Below are 19,879 nucleotides of genomic sequence, written 5' to 3'. Positions count from 1 at the left end.
TTAATTCACTCAGTCACATGTCCTTCTCAAAAAGGGAAAGAGAAGACAGAGACAGAGCTGTTCCAATGGCCAGTCTGCCTCCCTAAATCAAGCCCTTGTCTATACCCAGAATTTGATGAGCTTCTGCCTAGAATGGGCTGCAAACAGGAAAAATAGAAAACCCTGCAAAGCTGGACTCTTGGGCCATTTCCTCTTACTAAATTGCCCCCTAACCATTTCCCAGTGGTTAGGAGATAATGAGGCTGTAATCAAGACCAGCCATCTTCTCTGTCTCTTCTCCTACACTTGCTTTCTGCCTTCCTCAGAGCCATTCCCTGTGACAGACTCACTCTACTCTTGAAAACTGCTTCAGTTTCTCCCTTATTTGTACTAAAGGCTTCAGTTTCCCTTTACCAGTAGGACCTGCCACACCAATCCCAACAACCTACAAAAGGAAAATCCCAGGAGTGAGTGGGTGGCTCAGTTGGTTAAGCATCCGACTTGATTTCAGTTCACGTCATGATCCCAGGATCTGTCAGCGCAGAACCTGCTTGGGATTCTTTCTCCCTCTCCCTCAAAATAAATAAATTAACGTAAAAAAAAAAAAAAAAAAGGAAAAGTTCAGACTTTGGAGTCAGACAAATCTGAAATTGAATCCTAGGGTCCAGGGTCCATCACTTACTTGATCTTTGACTTTGGACAAGTTAATCTATTTCTTCGCCTATAATAAAATGAGAATAATCCATACTACTTGAGAGAGCTCCTATGAGGAGTAAAACAATAATATAAAGCCCAATAGAGTGCTTAGCATCACACAGTAAGCACTCAAATTGAGTGTTTCTCTCTTCTCCTCTCTTCAGTTTTATCATGTGTGCCTGTGACCACTGGAGGTTAAAAATGTCCTGCCACCCCTATATCCTCCCCAATCTTATTGAAGTGACCTAATGTGAGGTCAAGTTCTTCCCATCAAGCAGAGAAAGGTCGAAGTAAAACAGATGCTCCTTTCCATTCCCCACACTCCAGGTTCTAGAGTGGTCTGGTTATTCTGAATAAAACATGGTATGTTTCATTCAGATGTTATCTCCCTACCTACCCCAGTACTTTCAGATGCACGTTTTGCCTTACAGAGTTGTAAGTAAAAACACACAGACCAAAGATGGCAAAAATGGATCTTCCTTTCTCTTACCCACTCTGCACCTTTGGGCCAATGAGTAACCTAACACAAATTTCCGTGCACCTTAACAGCCTGTGGGTACAAGCAAGCACTTATTACCTAATTTAGGCTCTCAACTACTATAAAATCCTGCCCACAGATCTCTAACCCCTCCTCCTACTCCTCCATATTTCTGGCTTTCTAGAGGATATCTTGTTACTCAACCAGGTAATAGTCTCTGCTCAGCAGTACCTCAATCCTAATTTCACCAATCCTCATCAGAAGACTTAAGACAGCCTTCAGCATAAAGCCCTGCAGAGAGGACCCACCATCCAGTACACCACCAATGTAGCAAAGCCTTCCCAATAAGTACCAAAACTACCTAGATGCAATACTCTGACAAACACGCTTAATCCTAGCTGTGGCCAGTTTCTCTCTGAGGCCTGAAATGCCCACTTCTCTCAGTCGCCAGGATCTGTTGCTATTGCTCTTTGGACACCATCCAAAATGTATGTTCCCTCCTCTTTTCCCTCTTTCTAATGAAACCTCTGAATATACCCTCTAATTCTGAAGGCAGAAAAAAAAAAAAAAAAAGCAATAAACACGCTCCACCTCTTCTTCCAACATTCTCATCCATCTCTGTGCCATAACTGAAATCTAGCTCTCTCTCCTGAATGCCATGACCTTTTCCCAAAATCCTAGGTGTTGCTCATCCTTCTCCATTCCTTCCAATGTCATCATTGCCCTGTGCCTTTATATAAAACTCAAGTGTCTTGGCTCTCTAGTTATACCATCCTCTGGTTCACTTCTCTGTTTTCTTATTCGTTGCCTGAACCTCGGTCTTCCTATCACCATGATGTAACAACCACCCAACACCCAGCTCCTCAGTTCTTGATCTCAAATACAAAGGCCTTTCCCTTCCACTCACTTTAGCCATCCACTTCCATGGCCACACCCAGCCCTTATCATCCCCAGGAATTGCTCCATCTCCCAAATCCTGAATATCTACTTTCTGACCCAAGCCTTCTATCTATCCAGCTTATCCTCAATATCAGTTCTCTGAATCTCATCAGTAACACCATTCTTGACATCCCTACATTCTCCATTAACTTGTTTTTTTCTTCCTACTCAGCCTAGACTCCATCCATCAACCACTATCTCTACTCTTCTCATACCTCCAACAGGTATGAAACAAATCTGAAATTTTTATTCAGATTACTAGTATCTGACTAGTAAAATCTCTAACCCTGAATCAAACTGCCTCTGTTCCTATAACCAGGTTGCTAATTAAATATGGGGAAAAATCCGGGGCACCTGGGTGGCTCAGTCAGTTAAGCACCTGACTTTGGCTCAGTTTTGTGAGTTCAAGCCTGCTGTTGGCCTCAGATCCTCTGCCTCCCTCTCTCTCTGCCCCTCCCGTTACGTCCTCTCTCTCTCCCATCCAAGTACTAACGAGGCCCGACTCTGCTTAGCTTCCAAGATCAGACAAGATCAGGTGCATTCAGGGTGTTATGGCTATAGACACGCTCTCTCTCAAAAATAAATAAAAACACCTAAAATAAGTAAATAAAAATATATTAAAAAAATTTTAAGATAGAGAAAAATCACACATCCATAGACTACCCATAAAACACTTGCCTCCTATGTTAACTGGGCTCTCATCATTGTCTGGCAACTTTACAGGTTCCTAGTCACAATACTTTCCTATTTCCTACAATGGTTATCTTAAGTCTTCTCTGCTATCTCTACTATCCTCACATTTACTACAGTCTCTTCAAACTATCATATTCCCCAACTCTCAGCAGACTATTATATTTTACTATACTCAGGGGATAAAAAGACATCACATGGAATTACTTCAACTTCCTGCCACCTCTGTTACAAGCATCCTTGTGCACAGTAAAGAGCACAGGCTCTAAGGCTAAATCCCTGGATTAGAATCCAGACTCTGCCACTTACTAGAGATGTGATCCTGGGCAAGTTGCTTAGCCTCTCAGTGCCTCTGTTCCTCACTGTACCCTCTGAAGCTCCTTTCAAGCAGCAATCAAAATCACACCATTTATCTCTTCTCTGAAGTGTTTCCTATACTTCCTTGGTTCACAGCATTGTTGTGAGAATTAGTTAACACAGAGTGCTTGTTAACAGTGCCTGGCACATAGGAAGCCCCCAATAAATGTTAATCATCTGTTACCATCATTATCAGCATCTGCAACTATCCTTACCTCCAGAAAGAACACAAGAGGCATTCTCCTGTTCTACTGTAAATCCTTCACCAGTGTTCTGGTCACCATTCTTCAAGGGATTTGAACATCAATTATCCCCATTTCCTTGCACATAGTGTATAAACATGCTTATTTCTCACCCATCTTAAAAAATAACCTCCCACAAACCCATATCCCTGTCCAGATACTTCTTCTTACCTCAACCCCATCTCTAACCACCCTTCATAATCAAGATTTTTAGTTGTCCACATTACCTGTCTCCATTTCTCCAATATTTATTAGTCATCATCCCACTTCAGTTTGGGTTCAGAATTCAATGCTCTACCAAAATGGCTTTTGCTAAGGCAGTGGTCCTCAAAAGGGGCAATCATGCACCCCAAACTGTCCCCCCAAAGGACATTTGGCAGTGTCAGACATTCTGATTGTCACAACTGGGAGCCGCTCCTGGAGTCTCGTGGTAGAAGCCAGGGATGCTGCTAAACATCCTGCAACAAAAAGGGCAACCCCCCATACCAAAGACTTCTCCAACCCAAATGTCAGTAGTCCCAAGGTTGAGACACCCTGTGCTAAGGTAATTTAGAGCCTCCATATTGCTAAATACGAGTGCTTTCTATATGCACTCTGTATGACTTGGCCTGGCTTGAGCACTTGACACCACTAGCTTCTCCCTCTTTAAAATCCATGCTTCCTTTGGGTTCCACCAACACCTCACTGGCCATTTCTAGTCTCTATTTCAGGATCCTCTTCTATGATCTCTTAAGTATTAGTATTTCTCAGGGTCCTATCCTAGGCTCTTCTCTCTATATATACTGTCTCCCCAAACCATTAAAATCAACTGAGGCTCTTATTAAATGGCCAGGCCGAAGAGATTTCATTGTTTTGGAATAGAACCCAGCATCCTTGTGTTTAAAAAAAACATCCTTGCTAATTCTAATATAGAGCTTGGATGGTGAAGAACTACTCTAGACAGTCTTATTATATCCACTCAGCACTTTAATTACCATTTATATATTAGTGGCTCATTAATCTCAAATCTGTACCTATAATAGATTCATTCATTTAGCCAATATTCATTGAGTTACCTACTCTGCGCCTGACACTGTTCTAAGCACTGGGGTAGAACAGTCAACAACAGACAAGGTTCCCTACTCTCCTGGAGCTTATATTCTTTTTTTTTTTTTTTAACGTTTTATTTATTTTTGAGACAGAGAGAGACAGAGCATGAACGGGGGAGGGGCAGAGAGAGAGGGAGACACAGAATCGGAAGCAGGCTCCGGGCTCTGAGCCATCAGCCCAGAGCCTGACGCAGAGCTCGAACTCACGGACCATGAGATCGTGACCTGAGCTGAAGTCGGCCGCTTAACCGACTGAGCCACCCAGGCGCCCCCTGGAGCTTATATTCTAATGAAGAGAGAAACTGACAACCACAAAAAGATCATTTCAAATAATGATAGATATTGTGATGACATTGTAAGAGGTGATAGGAGTCACTGAGGAGAGGCAGTATTTTAGATAGAAGGCCAGGGAGGAGGGTGGAATCTGACCCAACATTGCAATGAAAAGGAATCAGCCATCTGAATATTTGAGGAAGGTGAATCCGAAACAAAGCATATAAAGATACTACAGCAAAAGTATATTGGTACCATGAAGAATTAACACCAATGTGGTTAAAGCAAGGTTAGTATGGATAAATGTTACACAATAAGGTTGGAGAGGGAGACAGAGGCCAGTTCATAAGCATTCCACAAGTCAGGGTAAGGAATTTATAGCTTACATGTAACAAAAGTCAATGGGGCACCTGGCTGGCTCAGTCATTAGAGCACGTGACTCTCAATCTAAGGGTCATAAGTTTAAGCCCCACGTTGGGTATGCAGCTTCCCTAAAATAAAAGTCATTGAAAGCCTTTAAAAAGGCATGACATAGTCTGATTCACATCTTTACGGTATCATTTGGCTACTATGGGAAAAATAGACTTTACAGGAAAAAGAATGTATAGGAGAGAAAGTGATCTGGAAAGGGAATCAAAAGTTCTGTTTAGTCCCGTCAGAGTTACGAAAACAGAAAAGAAAGGAAAAGAAAAAAGTTCTGTTCAGTACATCTTAATAAAAAGGTCAAGTAGGAAGCTGAATATAATCCAGAGTGAAGGAAGGCAAGAGGTCAAGACTAGAGGCTTAAATTTGGTAATCATCAGTGTATTAGATGGTATTTAAAGCCACAGCCTGAAGTTCTTCCAGGATGAAAATGAGCGTAAGTTGAAAAGGAAAACGTGATTCAGAACAAGCTCTGAGAAACCTCCTACATCTGAAGGTCAGGCAGAGAAGCAGCAAAGGAAGCAGAAGTCAGTACAGAAAAAAAAAATCAGCATGCATAATGTTGAATGCCAACTTTCTAAGCTGCAGATTTGCACAACCCAGCTACCTACTCATTTCCCCTAATCTTGCTCCAAAACCTGTTCCTTTCCCAGTGTTTTCTATTTAAATGAATAGCACATCTACCCAATCACCAGGCTAGAAACCTGACTTCTCTCCCCATAATTTCTGACATCCAGCCAAATCCTGTTCAGTGTCCCTCCCTCATTTCTCAAATCAATTTAGTTATCTCCTCCTTGTCCAGTCACTATCTGAGCTCAGACCAATATCATCTCTCACCTGGCTTACCATTCTGTCTCCAGTCCAGCCTCTCCACAAGGCAGCCATCATCATCTTTCAGTTGATGCCACTCAGGTCAGGCTACTGCCCTGGTTAAAAATCTTTTAATGACTCCCTATTTGGAGGCAGGGAAAAAATGAAATGCAAGAAGGACCTTCTCACCAAGCATGTTTACCTCTCCAGTCTTACCTTTTGCAGGGTCATCCTTGAACTCCTCCCTCTAACCACAATGTACTATATACAATTCTCAAATGCAGAGCCTGTTCTTCACTCTCTTAACTCCTGATTTGTTCATGTCATTAGTTTTCTGCTGGGAATACCTTTCCTCACCCAGCCTTCTTACTTAGCCAACTCCTACTCTTCCCTCAAGACTTACCAAGCCTTCTCGACTATACATGACTGGATCATGTCCTTCCAATCAGCCTTCAAAGTACCTTGTACTTAATTCTTATTGGAGTACTTGTCAGACTGTATATTGTCTGTTTGCTTGAGGGGCAACATATCTAGCATCTGGTGCAATGCCTTACCCCTGATAAGTGTAGGAGAAATAGTTCTTTAATGAATGCCAAGTAACATACCCAGCACACTGGTATCTTCACCCTGGCTTGTCATCAAATCCTTACTCTTCCTACATAACCCTTAGACTTCCACATTCCCAGCATCTAGAACACTGCCCTAAATAAATGGCTCACAGCTGTAAAGTGCCATTAAAGTGACTGTATCAAAACCATCTGGTGAGCCTGATATAGATTCCTAGGTCTAGCTCCCCACACTTAACAAGTTTTGACCAAGTAGACCTGGGGTGAGGCCTAGAAATCTAATCTTGATAGCCTCCTCGGGTAATTCTGACATGCAGTCATTCTTGCAAATTACTACTCTAAACAGAGCAGGAGCTCAGTATTGTTGAAAGTAACGTTTTAAGTTAATGAAACAGAATGAATTTCCTAATTCTTTAGGGTTACAGTCTGCTGTAACTGAATCCTGAGTGTGATAGAACAATGCACTAATGTACAAAAGTCCACAAAACAAGCAGCCTTTATTGCAGTAATACAAAACACTTTCCATTTTGGCAATATTTTACAACGCACTTAGCTTCAAGGGTTGGAAAGGAGAGGTGGAAAACTAAATGGGGAAATTTCAATGGACATTTCTAAAAGAAAAACTGTCCCAGCCCTCCCACCCAAATAAAAATCCAAATGTCACTTAATTTCACTACCCAAGAAGAGGCCACGAGGAAAGCAGCAGGCAAAACTCTGGCAATTTCACTATGGATCATGTCAGAGACAAAGGAACATTCAAAACAGTCATCAGTATGGTCGGTTGCGCTGATCATTTCTGTAGTCGTTTCTAGGAATGAAAAATAAAGAGCCAGACTAAATTCTAATTTTCTACCAAGGGGGAGCATCAGACACTTCCTCAGGGTGCTGGTGACTGGCATCAGCTTGACAATTTCTGTAAGAATGACACCATACCTAATTTATTTCTCTACTCCTAGAAGTGCTTAATAAATATCTAATTTATCAGCTTTAAGACCCACAAAGTTCCTGGAAGATTTTGCTATCACTGAGTCTTAAAAACTTTCCATCTACAGTAAGGACTCTAAACCGCTGTCAAGCACTCTTAACAGACGAGTGGCATAACAGAAAAAGGAAAGCACACACTTTCATGTAAGAATTCTGGGTCTGCCACTTACTATGTGACCTTGGAAAAGTTACACAACGTTTCCTACTTCACAAAATGGGAAATACATCTACCTCATGGAGCTGAGGACTAAACTAAAGAATAGAAAGACACTTCCACAGGATTTGCTATACAGTAAGACATGTTCAATAGATAATTACTAGTATCTAACAATTATATAGCACTTACTGTGGGCCAGGAACTGTCATTACATGATCTAATACAACTCCATGAAGGAGGTATTACTGGCCCCATTTTATAGATGGGAATGCTAATGCTCCAAAGGGTTAAGTAACTTGCCTAACATCACACAGCTAGTAAGTGGTGAAGCCAGAATTTGAAACCAGAGACTTCTTATCTCTGAACTTCATGCTCTTAACCATATGCTATACTAATTCTCACTACCCTATACTGCATCTGGCATATAGATGCTTAGTATAATAATCGAAGTTGTTTTTCATCAACTTTTCTGCCTCTACACCATTCATGTGCACAACACACTCCCATCAGTACCATCAGGAATTTTCATCTGGAAAAGGGATTACCAGACTCTCCAGAGAAACAACTACAGGGTGGCACGTGTCACATGTGATCTCAGAAAATGCCCCTATGAAAGGTGTGCTCCCCTCACTTAACATTAAGAACCTCTGATTTACACACAGTTTCAAATTACCTCTCAATCTCAATTAACTTTAGCCATGAGAAAATACCACAGCCATATACACACCCTCATACAAATATAGATTTATGAAACAATTTCCAAAACAAAATGAGTTTTAGAAATTTCTAAGCAGGAAAACTAAATGAATCTTCTCCATCCTAATTGAGAGTTTCCAATGAAAAATTCAAGTTCCAAACAACTGGACATTAAGAAAATGTGACAAAAAGGGCTCGGATCCTAAACCCTAGGAGCAGTAAAATAAAAAGATTAACAAGTACATTGTAATACTCACCTTCCTCCCATTTTGCCTCCATAGCCACCTCGGTCTCCTCCATAGCCACCACCACTCCTGTCTCCTCCATAGCCTCCACTTCGGTCTCCACCATAGCCACCGCCGCCACGGTCTCCTCCATAGCCCCCCCCACTTCGATCTCCTCCATAGCCGCCTCGGTCTCCACCATAGCCGCCTCGGTCTCCACCATAGCCACCTCGGTCTCCGCCGTAGCCACCTCCTCGGTCTCCTCCATAGCCTCCGCCTCGGTCTCCCCCATAGCCTCCGCCTCGGTCTCCTCCATAGCCGCCGCCTCGGTCCCCACCATAACCGCCGCCTCGGTCCCCACCATAGCCGCCCCCACTTCTGTCTCCACCATAGCCACCCCCACTTCTATCTCCTCCGTAGCCGCCGCCACCACTTCTGTCTCCTCCATAGCCACCTCCACTTCTGTCTGCACCATAGCCGCCTCGGTCTCCACCTCTTCCCCCACGACCTCTATAGCCCCTCTCTCCACCATAGCCTCTTCCTCGGAAATCTGCAAGGTAAAAATGCAAATCAGCAAGGCCAGCAGAATAATGTAAAGCACCCTTAATGCTAGTCAGAAGATAAATGCCATGGAATTGCTGTTAAAAAGCTGACCCACCTCCTCCTGAGGGACGAGAATCCTCTGGTCTGGGCTCATTACACTGGTTGCAGGAATTCCTTCGAGCAAAGTTCATATTTCCACACGATCTGAGAAAGGAGGAAAATAAAAATGTTCAATAGTTTCCAATTGATTCAGAACCCCCTCTTGCATCCTCTGACCCCAATCCCAACCCTATTACTGACAAAATAAATGAGATACTTACGGATTAGGGCAAACCCAGTCCCCACTTTTGGGGTCTCCACCTCTCCCCTGAAAGCCTCCACGACCTCTGTATCCTCCACGGCCTGGGGGAAAGAGGAGTAGGGGAGAAAAACTAGCAGTAGACATTAATGAAACAGAGGAAAAGCCAGAGCAAGTACCCATCAATAACCGGGCGGCCACCCCCAAAATGAACCCCTTATGGTAGGACCCTGATTCTTTTCATTTGAGGCTTTACTTAGTAAATCCAAGAAATGTGGGAAAAGACCGCAAGCACATAATATAGTGCATTATTTAATGCACTAAAAAACTTCAAAGTCCACTTTCTATAATACCCTCCTTAGTCTGAGAATCTCAGTGATAAAGGCAGAGAAAACATATTCGAAATTTAAGAAATTAAACACAATAGAAATGAATTAAGGTGACGGCAACTGTATCAGGGAATTTATAAACTGGTCAGATTACCTAATTAAGTATCATTTAAGCAACTGTCTCCTGATCTCCAGGTGAACAAAAAACTGCTACACAGCTTTCCAAAGGGATTTCTAGAACCTTCTTTCAACTACTTTCTTAGCTATTATGACACCTTATTTACCCAATCTCCTTTCAGTACCCACTCTCACTTTAAGATATAAGGAAAAAGATGGAGTGCCTGGGTGGCTCAGTTGGTTGGAGTGTCCAAGTCCTCATTTCAGCTCAGGTCATGATCCCAGGGTCGTGGGATTGAGCCCTGTGCTGAGCATGAAGCGAGCCTGTTTGGGATTCTCTCTCTCTCTCCCCTTCTCCCGTGTGCCTGCACCCTCTCTAATAAATAAAAATTTCTTTTAAAAGAATTACAAACTAAGGGGTGCCTGGGTGGCTCAGTTGGCTAAATGTCCGACTTGGGCTCAGATCATGATCTCACAGCTCATGGGTTCAAACCTCACGACGGGCCCTGTGCTGGGAGCTTGGAGGCTAAAGCTGTGTCTCCCTCTCTCTCTGCCCCTCCCCCCCTTGTGCTCTCTCTCTCTCTCTCTCTCTCTCTCTTAAAAATAAATATTTAAAAAATAATAATTAAAAACTAAAATAAAATTTTTAAAAATTAAAAAAAAAAAGATTTAAGTAAAAAAACTTAGGGAGAGAAAGAAGTAGTAATTCACACAATAGAGACAGACCATGGACTCAAATTCAAACCCTCTGTACAATATCCAGGCCTGTGAGCAACAAGTATCTTACCTCGCCGCCCACCTCCACTTCCACCTCCTCTCATGAATTCAGGTCTTCTGGTAGCAAAGGACACTTTAATGATGTTGCCATGGAATTCTTTTCCTAAGAAAAAAGAACATAATTTTAAAGAAGTGCTACTGCACATCTTACCTCTCAACAAAAATATAAAATTGTCTTGGAAACTTTTAGTTTCAGAGTAATAACAGACATATCCTCACAGAAATTCAAACACACTAGTATTCCAAAGAATCAAGGTAACAGTGTTAAAACATGATTATCATCTATTGAATAGAGCAGATCTGTCACTGGGACCCAGTTACTTTTTACTGAGTAAAAAACCCACATCTAATATTTTTTTTATGGAAAGAGCCAAATGCAAAACCATGTGTGTAGTATGCTATCACTTCTTTTTAATTTTTTTTTTTTTTTTACATTTATTCATTTTTGAGAGACAGAGAGCACAAGCGGGGGAGGGGCAGAGAGAGAGGGAGACACAGAATCTGAGGCAGGCTCCAGGCTCTGAGCTATCAGCACAGAGCCCGATGCAGGGCTCGAACTCACAAATCATGGGATCATGACCTGAGCCGAAGTCAGACGCTCAACCGACTGAGCCACACACAGGCGTCCCAACTACCACTTCTACTTTTTAAAGGGAATTAGTGTGTGGGTGTACACATATACATGTGTACACATACCTTTACAAATACACATACGCTATATATTCACTGCCTATTATGCCTCACTCTCAGCAGGGGAAAGATCACTGGGGATCAAAGGTGGAAAGAAAGCTCATTTTTCACTATACACTTCTGGTACAGTTTGAAACTTTTTTACCATATGCAAGAATTAGCTTTAAAAATAATACATGCAAAAAACTGCATACATATGTAATTACATACATGCACACATACATATATTCTGCAGCCTCACAGCCTTAGAGACAGGAATTAATCTTTTTATTTTGTATTAAACAAGAGAACTGACATATAAGGAAAAGGTACCCAAGGATTTTATAAAATGGTCAGAATTCCAGGAGCCTTAGCTCCCTGACCAAAGCACTCATCATTGCGGCTGGCAACTTTTCACAGTACCAGACAGTATAATATAAGAAGCCACTCACAGATCAGTATTTTCAAAGCTGTAGAATGAATGACCTGAACTATGGAGTTAGGTTTAAGAGGCTCATATGCCCTGTGGGCAACAGGCACAATAATTTTTGAATATGTATGAGCAAAAGAGATTGCTTTTTAATTCACCAAAACTATGGCAAACACAGAAAAGTGAGGAAAAATGGACCTAGCCTTCAATAGCAAGGTGCTAGTCCTGACAGATTAATGCAAAAAGGTAAACAATATTAAGGTGAGGACAGATAGAGAATCCAATCTCATTTTTGAAGAGGAAATGCAATTATGTTTTTGAAAGACACAGGTACAATAATCTCAGAAGTGGAAGGGACCTCAGGTGTCTGTCAATCTAATTAGCACGGTTAAGTCCTTTAGAGACAGTGGAGCCAGACTGCCTCAGTTTGAATCCTGACTCTGTCAATTATGCTATGATCCTGGAAATTATAGAGCTTCTTTGTGCTTTAGTTTCCACATCTATAAAATAATAATACAGGGTTTGTCTCATAGGGTTACTATGAGGATCAAACTGAGGATCATGTAAAGCTTTTAGAATTATGCCTAGACTATAAACCACAGTTAACATGCAGTGTTACTTCTTATTAGGGTACAAAACAATGAAATTTCTAATAACATGGGGAAATGACTATTAAAATGTTAAGTGAAAGAAGCATGAAACAAAACTACATTTGGAATATAATGATAAACTATTTTTAAAATACATTTTAAGAGTGGAAGGAAATGTAAGTAAAAAAATATTAGCCAGGGGTGCCTGGGTGGCTCAGTTGGTTAACCGTCCGATTTCAGCTGAGGTCACAATCTCGCGGTTTGTGAGTTTGAGTCCCGTGTCAGGGGGGTGCTGACATCTGACATCTCAGAGTCTGGAGCCTGCTTTGGATTCTGTGTCTCCCTCTCTCTCTGCCCCTCCCCTGCTCACACTCTGTCTCTCTCTGTCTCTCAAAAATAAATAAATGTTTTTAAAAATTTAAAAAAATATATATTATCAGGGCACCTGAGCATCTGACTTTGGCTCAGGTCATGTTCTCACATTTCATGAGTTCCAGCCCTGTGTCAGGCTCTGTGCTGACAGCTCAGAGCCTGGAGCTTGCTTTGGATTCTGTGTCTCCCTCTCTCTCTCTGTCCCTCTCCTGTTTGCTCTCTGTCCCCCCCCCTCTAAAAAATAAACAAACATTAAAAAAAAAAAATTCTTTTTTAAATATTATCAACGGTTATCTCTGAATAGAAAGGACTGGATGCTTTACTGCTTTCTTCTATTTTCCCATAGTTTATTTTCAGGGGAAAAATATCTTACTATTTCTTCCAAATATGTATTAACTTTATATTTGAAGGGAAATTAATCTAAATTTACAAAGAACAGATTTAAGCAGGCCAACCCTCTAAATCTCCATCAGAGTGGCTTCAAGCACGAGGCATGATAATAAGGAAATATTTGAGACAAACAAGGAGAGAGCTCATCTATCTCATTTCTAAAGGTACATAAAAACTCTGGCCTGTTTTTTTAATAGAAAACCCACAAAAGTAAACATGAAAATAACCAGTCTACCAGAATATAGTTTGACTTCAAGACTGGACAACATTTATCCAAACTGCATATTGAAACTGTATGAATGAGGTATATACCATCAAACCAGTCAATGGCTGCCTTAGCTGAAGGAGGGTCATCGAATGACACTGTTGCCTCTCCTTTGGGCTTCCCTGTGTCCTTGTCTGTATACAGATTTATCATTGGTTTTCCAGTCTTCTTATTTGTCTGAGAAACAAACAAGTTGGTATTAGTGTTTTAAGAAAAAGTGATCATAAACCAGATAAAGATTTTTTAAAAAGGAATTCACATATACATACTACAAATACTATGTACCTAATATAAAAATGAGGTTATCTATAGGTTCTGAAAAGGAAAATTCTCTTAAGATACATTAAGTAAAACCCAAGCTATGAAAACAATACATAATATACTGTTTTATCTATGTATAATTTCTTTAAACCCACACAAAAAAATGTAGATAATGCTTCAGGTAAATATATACCTTATAAAACATTAAAAAAAAGTCAGAAAGAATGTACAACCAGGCAAATTTAACAGACTGCCACTAATGTATAGACACTGAAGCTGGCTGGGATGGGAGTGGAAGACAAAGAATGTTTACTCTTCAGAACTGTGTGAATGTTTTACATGTCATGAGTAAAAAATTTCTTAAGAAATTTTAACTCCCAAAGAAAGAAAAAACATGAGTATTACACAGAAACCAAACAAGAACAATTGCAAACTGATTTCAGGCAATTGCTACAATCTACTAACACTATTCTAACTGCTGCTTTCTAGTTGAAAACATGAAAATTACATGCATGAAACAAACAGTACACAAGACACAAGTAAACAATGAATAACATAGTTATGGAATAAAGCATTATATATTGGGCTAATGTACAGCTCAGTTCGCATATATTGGCATTTCAGAATCCATAAAATGTTCTCACAATCTCATTTCGTTCTCACAATTTTAGGACCTAGGCAGAGACTATTTTTAGAGCCCAAGATTGAAAGCTAAAGCTGTGGCAGGCTGTGGAAAGACAAACACAAGGAATAAAATTTTCATGTATTTAGCAAATTTAGCAAAAGGCCTACAGACATGGGTGAGCATGTGTATAAGGGAATTTTAAGAAACAAACCTTGGGCTTACAATGTAATCTATGTATCTTAACTAGAATTTGTTAATAATTATGAGATTTTCAACATAAGCTTTACTTTCTACTCACCTTAATAATTCCTATTTGCTTAAAGAACTCCCCTACTTGATCTGTAGACACACCCTCCCCAAGTCCTTGCACAAAGATTGTGTTGTTATCTGAATTATCAGATTCTGAATCTAAGGGGAAAAAAATTATGGTTAATTTTACATATCCTTGGTTTTACTGCATCCTGTTTAGTAATCAAGAGCAATAACTAATTGTCCAATATTCAACTGTTTCTATGACCAAAAGGAAAAAGAACCAATATACAAAAAAATCTTGTATCAACAGGCAAAGTGGTCACCAGTTTTTTGGTAGCAGGTCAATTCTTACAACTAAACTGCAGTTAAAGTGGATCAAGTCCACACTATGTGAAATACAGACCAATTAAGCGAGATCTTAGAAATCTTGCTCTTTAGATTCAGATATAGGGCTAAAGTTCATGAAGAGATGAAGAAAGTTAGTATAAATCAGCATTCCTTTCTTTGGAGAGCTTTAACTCTTTATAGCTAATCAATACTTGTAAGGCTCTCTAGTAGAAAATTCTCCAAATCTGACACTTTGGAGTTCCAAGCAAGGCAACCACAACTGCTGGTTTCTTGTCCATTGCAATAAACTTTGTAGATACCAGAGCGTAAGGGCACCTTGACACACACCTTACCTTACACGCACACTTTTGGATTAATACAACAAAGTAAGAAAGGAGTACAAAAATTCATCCATCAAGGGATAATTCAGAAATTGCCTTCCATATAAAATACTTTGGCATCTTAATAAAAACAAAAGTTCTGATTTCAATATATATTAAAAGTTTTTGCCTCAAATAGATTTTTAATAACTAAATCATAACTCCCAAAAGGCTGCAGGTGGCCTTGAATTTCATTCAAAAATAAAAGCTACATGAAATGAGGGACTTCTGCCTAGAGTAAGACAATTCTCTCAGGTAGGAACTTCGGTTTCTTAAGCCCACTAGGCAGACTACCAATCCAATGCAGTATTTTCTTAAACATAGTTTTTCTACTTCTAATTCCCCAATGATACCAACTCTCTCGTCTGACATGTAGTATTTAAATAAATGTTAATTAGCAATAAAAAATCAAGTTTTTTCTTCACAGAAAAAGCAGAACATGGGAAACCACAAACACAGCAATTTTCCCCAGCAAACTTTCCAATCAATTTCCCTGAAGTTTTCTTTCTGGTATATTTTTAGAAGTGAAGCTCCCCAATTCCGGAAGCACTGTCAAATTAAATCTTCCTCCTGTCTTAACTCCTCCAACTTTTTTTCCTTGAAAAATTGGAAAACTAACAGTCTCTTAATGGCAAAGTCACAAACTACCATAAACCTTACCAGCATCCGGTCTGGGTCCATAATCCCTGTGACCTAAGGGAAAAGAAAAGAAAAAGAAAAAAAAAGCTATTTAAAGCAACTCATTAGAAATCATGAAAAAATAGTAATAAAAACCAAGGCATGAAAAGTCAAAACTTCCAAAATCCTTGAAAGTCAACCATCACAGATTTACAAAGTAAATATATAAATTAAGTTTTATTAAGTTTAAGAAATCAAGATGAAAGTCACTATTTCCTTAAACTTGTCCCAGACAGTACCCGCCACTTTGGCATTATGCTAGTTATCACTTTTGTTAAGCTCTGGTTGTGAAGGCTGATTGGAAAACCCTAATAATTTAAAAACACCATGTCAGCTACCTTTATTAAAAAATGTATTGTCAAAATCCACTGAAAGTCTCATTCATTGGTCACCACAGACTCTTTCATGCAAATTCACTGCGTAGAAACCCACTGGACTGTTTGAGATCAACTTTGACTTTTTAATGTTTTCTTTGACATATATATATGTATATATATTTAATTTTTTTAAAGCACACAACACACACCAGCCTCAACAGAGTAAGAAAGGGCTTAGACTGCGTCTGCGGGATATTGGTGGCTTTTAGATTTATATAGCATTTCCACTGAAACATTTTGGGATACTCAGCACTTACCACCAAAATTTTTGAAGCCACCGCGGTCACCACCACTGCAGAGGAAAAATTGAAGAAATGATTTCTTCCTTAAGTCTCTAATGTGCTGAGCCCTGGGCTCAATCTACACTTAACTGTCATAAGTAGAGCGCCTAGGGAAACAGTAGCACCTCTAACTTTCCAGTAAATTCTATTTCAGACTCCAAAATGTTTTCACCTAAGTGTTTTCCCAAGAATCTATTTCCACAAGGGTTCCTTTTCAAGTTTACTACAGAATGTATCTAATCTACTTTTAAAATCTTCCCAACCCCACGCCAAAGGGATTCTATTCATATCATAATTTAAATGCTGGAGGCACAGAATGAAGAATGATAAACTAGAGCAAACATTCTTTCCAAGGGGATATTTTTTAAAATACAAGAATAAAGGAAAAAGACTGGAAGAACAATATAAAGCTAGGTTAAGATTTTGATAGCAGAATAGGTGAGGTAAAAACTTTAGTATGTTCTACTGTGAAACCAAATTATGGGTTTTATGAGATTAAAAAAAGGTATAAATATACACAAAAGTGAGCCTGAAAGTAGTCTTAAAAAATCTCAAATCATTCAGAAATCTGATAAAATGAGCACTAAAAGAAAGCATAACTTAAAACGGCCCTCCTATACCCAATATAATATACTAGATCTCCTCATATCAGAGCTACTGAGATTCATGCTGCCAAATGCTCTGTAACACCAATCAGTAGACCAGATCAGAGACAGAATGCAACATACTCCAATATCCCAGCTACCTACAAGAAAATGACTCTATCTGGCATATTTCCGCTACCAGATAAGTCAATAGTCCTTGTGTGTATAAATTTATATAAAAAAATCAAGACACTGTCTAAATACTCATACATTAAAAGCTTTTCTCTTGACTGAAGTAACCCTCTAGAATTCATGTGCTGTCATGGAAATAAAAACACCCAGTTTTCAGATGGTGATATCTAATATTCTACTACAATTAATCTTCTACTATAATCCAAAAAATTAACCCAATACACTAACGTCTCTTCACTGCTTAAAGCCTCTCCTGTAATACCAACACGGCCCCTTCTAGATTCTAGGTAGATGGCTTTTCTGAGCCATCCTGAAAAAATCACCCCAACTAAATGAGAAAGCATTCTTCTTTTATAAATCTCTTCTGCTACCTTGATGTAAAAAATATCCCCTTGCAACCAGCTTAGTATAGACACATGCATCTTGATCTGCTATTAATTTTACTTGTTTTCCAGGAAAACCATAAAAAAAAATAAGGCTATTTCAAGGCTATACAGACAATATAAAGCTCAAGTCTTTTATATACATATAGCTTCCCATTGAGTCTCTAAAGACCCCTCTTTCAGAACAGTACCCAAGCTCTCCCTACACTTCTAAACGACCTGTGTATCACCACTTAACTCTTTTAAGAAAGGAGAGCCAACAGAGAATAAACTGCCAAAAATCTTATTATTAGACACCAAAATATCTCTGGTTTCTTCAAAGATGATCATGAGAACTCAAAAAAAATTTTTAAAAGTGAGGAATGAACTAGTGAAAATATCAAGCCCATATTCCTGTCAGGAGGTTAAAGTCCCCAAGATAAAGTAGATTCTTTAAATAGGAAATTTTCAAGTAAGTGCTAGAAGAGATCCCTTTTAATTATTTTGCAGTCATGTTAACCAAATACCAAACTGTTCATCTGGCCACAGTGGAAAGAAATTTTGCAACTGTATACATCAGCTAATTCCTGTCATTTCTATTCTGGCCAGCAACATAACTTTGAACAATAAAAAAAGCAATATCACTGCAAAATAGAAGTGCTATAAAACAAATGACATCTGGGCACCTGGGTGGCCCGGTCAGTCAAGCAACTGACTTCAACTCAGGTCATGATCTCATGGTTTGTCAGTTTGAGCCCCGCATCAGGCTCTCTGCTGTCAACAGAGCCTGCTTCAGACCCTCTGACCTCCTCTCTCTCAAAACTAAATAAAAACATTAAAAAAGTGATATTTGAATAGGTTTATTATTTCCTGTTTCTCCAGAGAATGACATTTTAACTTAAGTCACATATACTGAGCATTTCCTTTGAAAATACAGCAGCTGCTTAAGATTTCAACACAATGGCCATAAATATGAAAACACCATAGTCCGTTTGAGAAAGTACTAGTCTTCAAACTAAGAGACTCAGGATATAGTCTTTACTATCACTGATCAATCTTGAAAAATTAGACAAATCCGTAATTCTCCTAGGCTTCAGTATCCTCCTTCACAAAATAAGAGTTTTTACATCCTTGCTGCTACTCAAAGGGTGTTCCAGGGAAGAACAGTATAGGCAGAGCCTGGGAACATCATAGAAGAGCAGCATCTCAGGCCTCACCTCATACCTACTGAATTATAATCTGCATTTTAATAAGATCCCCAAGGAATTCACATGTAAAGTTTGAGAAGCACCAGTCTAGATGATCTAGAACTCTAGGTGAAGCTTTCTTTCAAGTTCAAATGTTTCAATCATTTTTCTCTTCACTTATTAAGAAATTCCATATTAACATATTCTATTACAATCCCTTATAAAGAAATTTATTATATTAAATATACTAAATAAACCTCAAATAGCACTAGAAGATGGGCCTGTGGTTAAGAATCTTTCAAACCTGTTGTCAAGTTTCAAGTCCCTTTTCCATATACTAAGTTAAGGCTTCACTAACCAATTAGGCCAATGAAGTTATGTGAAAATCTAAGCCAAGATGTTACCACAACAATTTTTCTTCCCAGAAAAAGCAGCAAACTTGTACACATAAAGAATTCCTAAAGTAAAGATATATTAAGGTGAAGTAGTAGAGGTATTTAATGTAGAGTTTAGACACTCAAATTTATGGCTGAGCCCCCTGCATAAGAAAACCAACTGTATATTCTTGACTCAACTACAGAAATTGTCCCAAGTTCAAAACTACAATGAGCAGCCTACCCTAAGGTAGACTCTGAGGGTTCTTCCATTGTTACAGTATTACATATTTAGAGAAAATGGTCATTTAATTTCAGATGCTAGTCAAGAAAAAGTTCTTTAACAGAATCTCTACTCCAAATCTTTAATTTAAAAAAAATCGGGGCGCCTGGGTGGCGCAGTCGGTTAAGCGTCCAACTTCAGCCAGGTCACGATCTCGCGGTCCGTGAGTTCGAGCCCCGCGTCAGGCTCCGGGCTGATGGCTCGGAGCCTGGAGCCTGTTTCCGATGCTGTGTCTCCCTCTCTCTCTGCCCCTCCCCCGTTCATGCTCTGTCTCTCTCTGTCCCAAAAATAAATAAAAAACGTTGAAAAAAAAATTTAAAAAAAAAAAAAAAAA

General features: G+C 39.5%; 1 protein-coding gene across 3 annotated transcripts in view; it reads right to left on the bottom strand.

Annotated features, from left to right (window-relative positions):
* Positions 1 to 7,019: 7,019 nt before the first annotated feature.
* TAF15 (TATA-box binding protein associated factor 15) overlaps positions 7,020 to 19,879 on the bottom strand; it is a 28,539-nt gene continuing 15,679 nt past the window's right edge. For all 3 annotated transcript variants that reach the window (XM_047080846.1, XM_047080847.1, XM_047080848.1), the window contains 9 exons: positions 16,540 to 16,574; positions 15,888 to 15,920; positions 14,567 to 14,676; positions 13,430 to 13,559; positions 10,677 to 10,769; positions 9,466 to 9,547; positions 9,261 to 9,349; positions 8,636 to 9,152; positions 7,020 to 7,349 (listed from right to left, as the gene is read on the bottom strand). In XM_047080846.1, the coding sequence (XP_046936802.1) occupies positions 7,310 to 7,349; positions 8,636 to 9,152; positions 9,261 to 9,349; positions 9,466 to 9,547; positions 10,677 to 10,769; positions 13,430 to 13,559; positions 14,567 to 14,676; positions 15,888 to 15,920; positions 16,540 to 16,574 (1,129 nt within the window). In that variant the 3' untranslated portion in view covers positions 7,020 to 7,309. The remainder of the gene's footprint in view (positions 7,350 to 8,635; positions 9,153 to 9,260; positions 9,350 to 9,465; positions 9,548 to 10,676; positions 10,770 to 13,429; positions 13,560 to 14,566; positions 14,677 to 15,887; positions 15,921 to 16,539; positions 16,575 to 19,879) is intronic.

This window comes from Lynx rufus, unplaced genomic scaffold, assembly GCF_022079265.1.
Source record: "Lynx rufus isolate CCGP_SWC_20201006 ecotype Redwood Valley unplaced genomic scaffold, mLynRuf1.p SCAF_18, whole genome shotgun sequence".
In the NCBI taxonomy this organism is placed as follows: domain Eukaryota; kingdom Metazoa; phylum Chordata; class Mammalia; order Carnivora; family Felidae; genus Lynx; species Lynx rufus.
The sequence above is the reverse complement of the archived record's forward strand: the minus strand, read 5'-3'. Positions and strand labels throughout refer to the sequence as shown.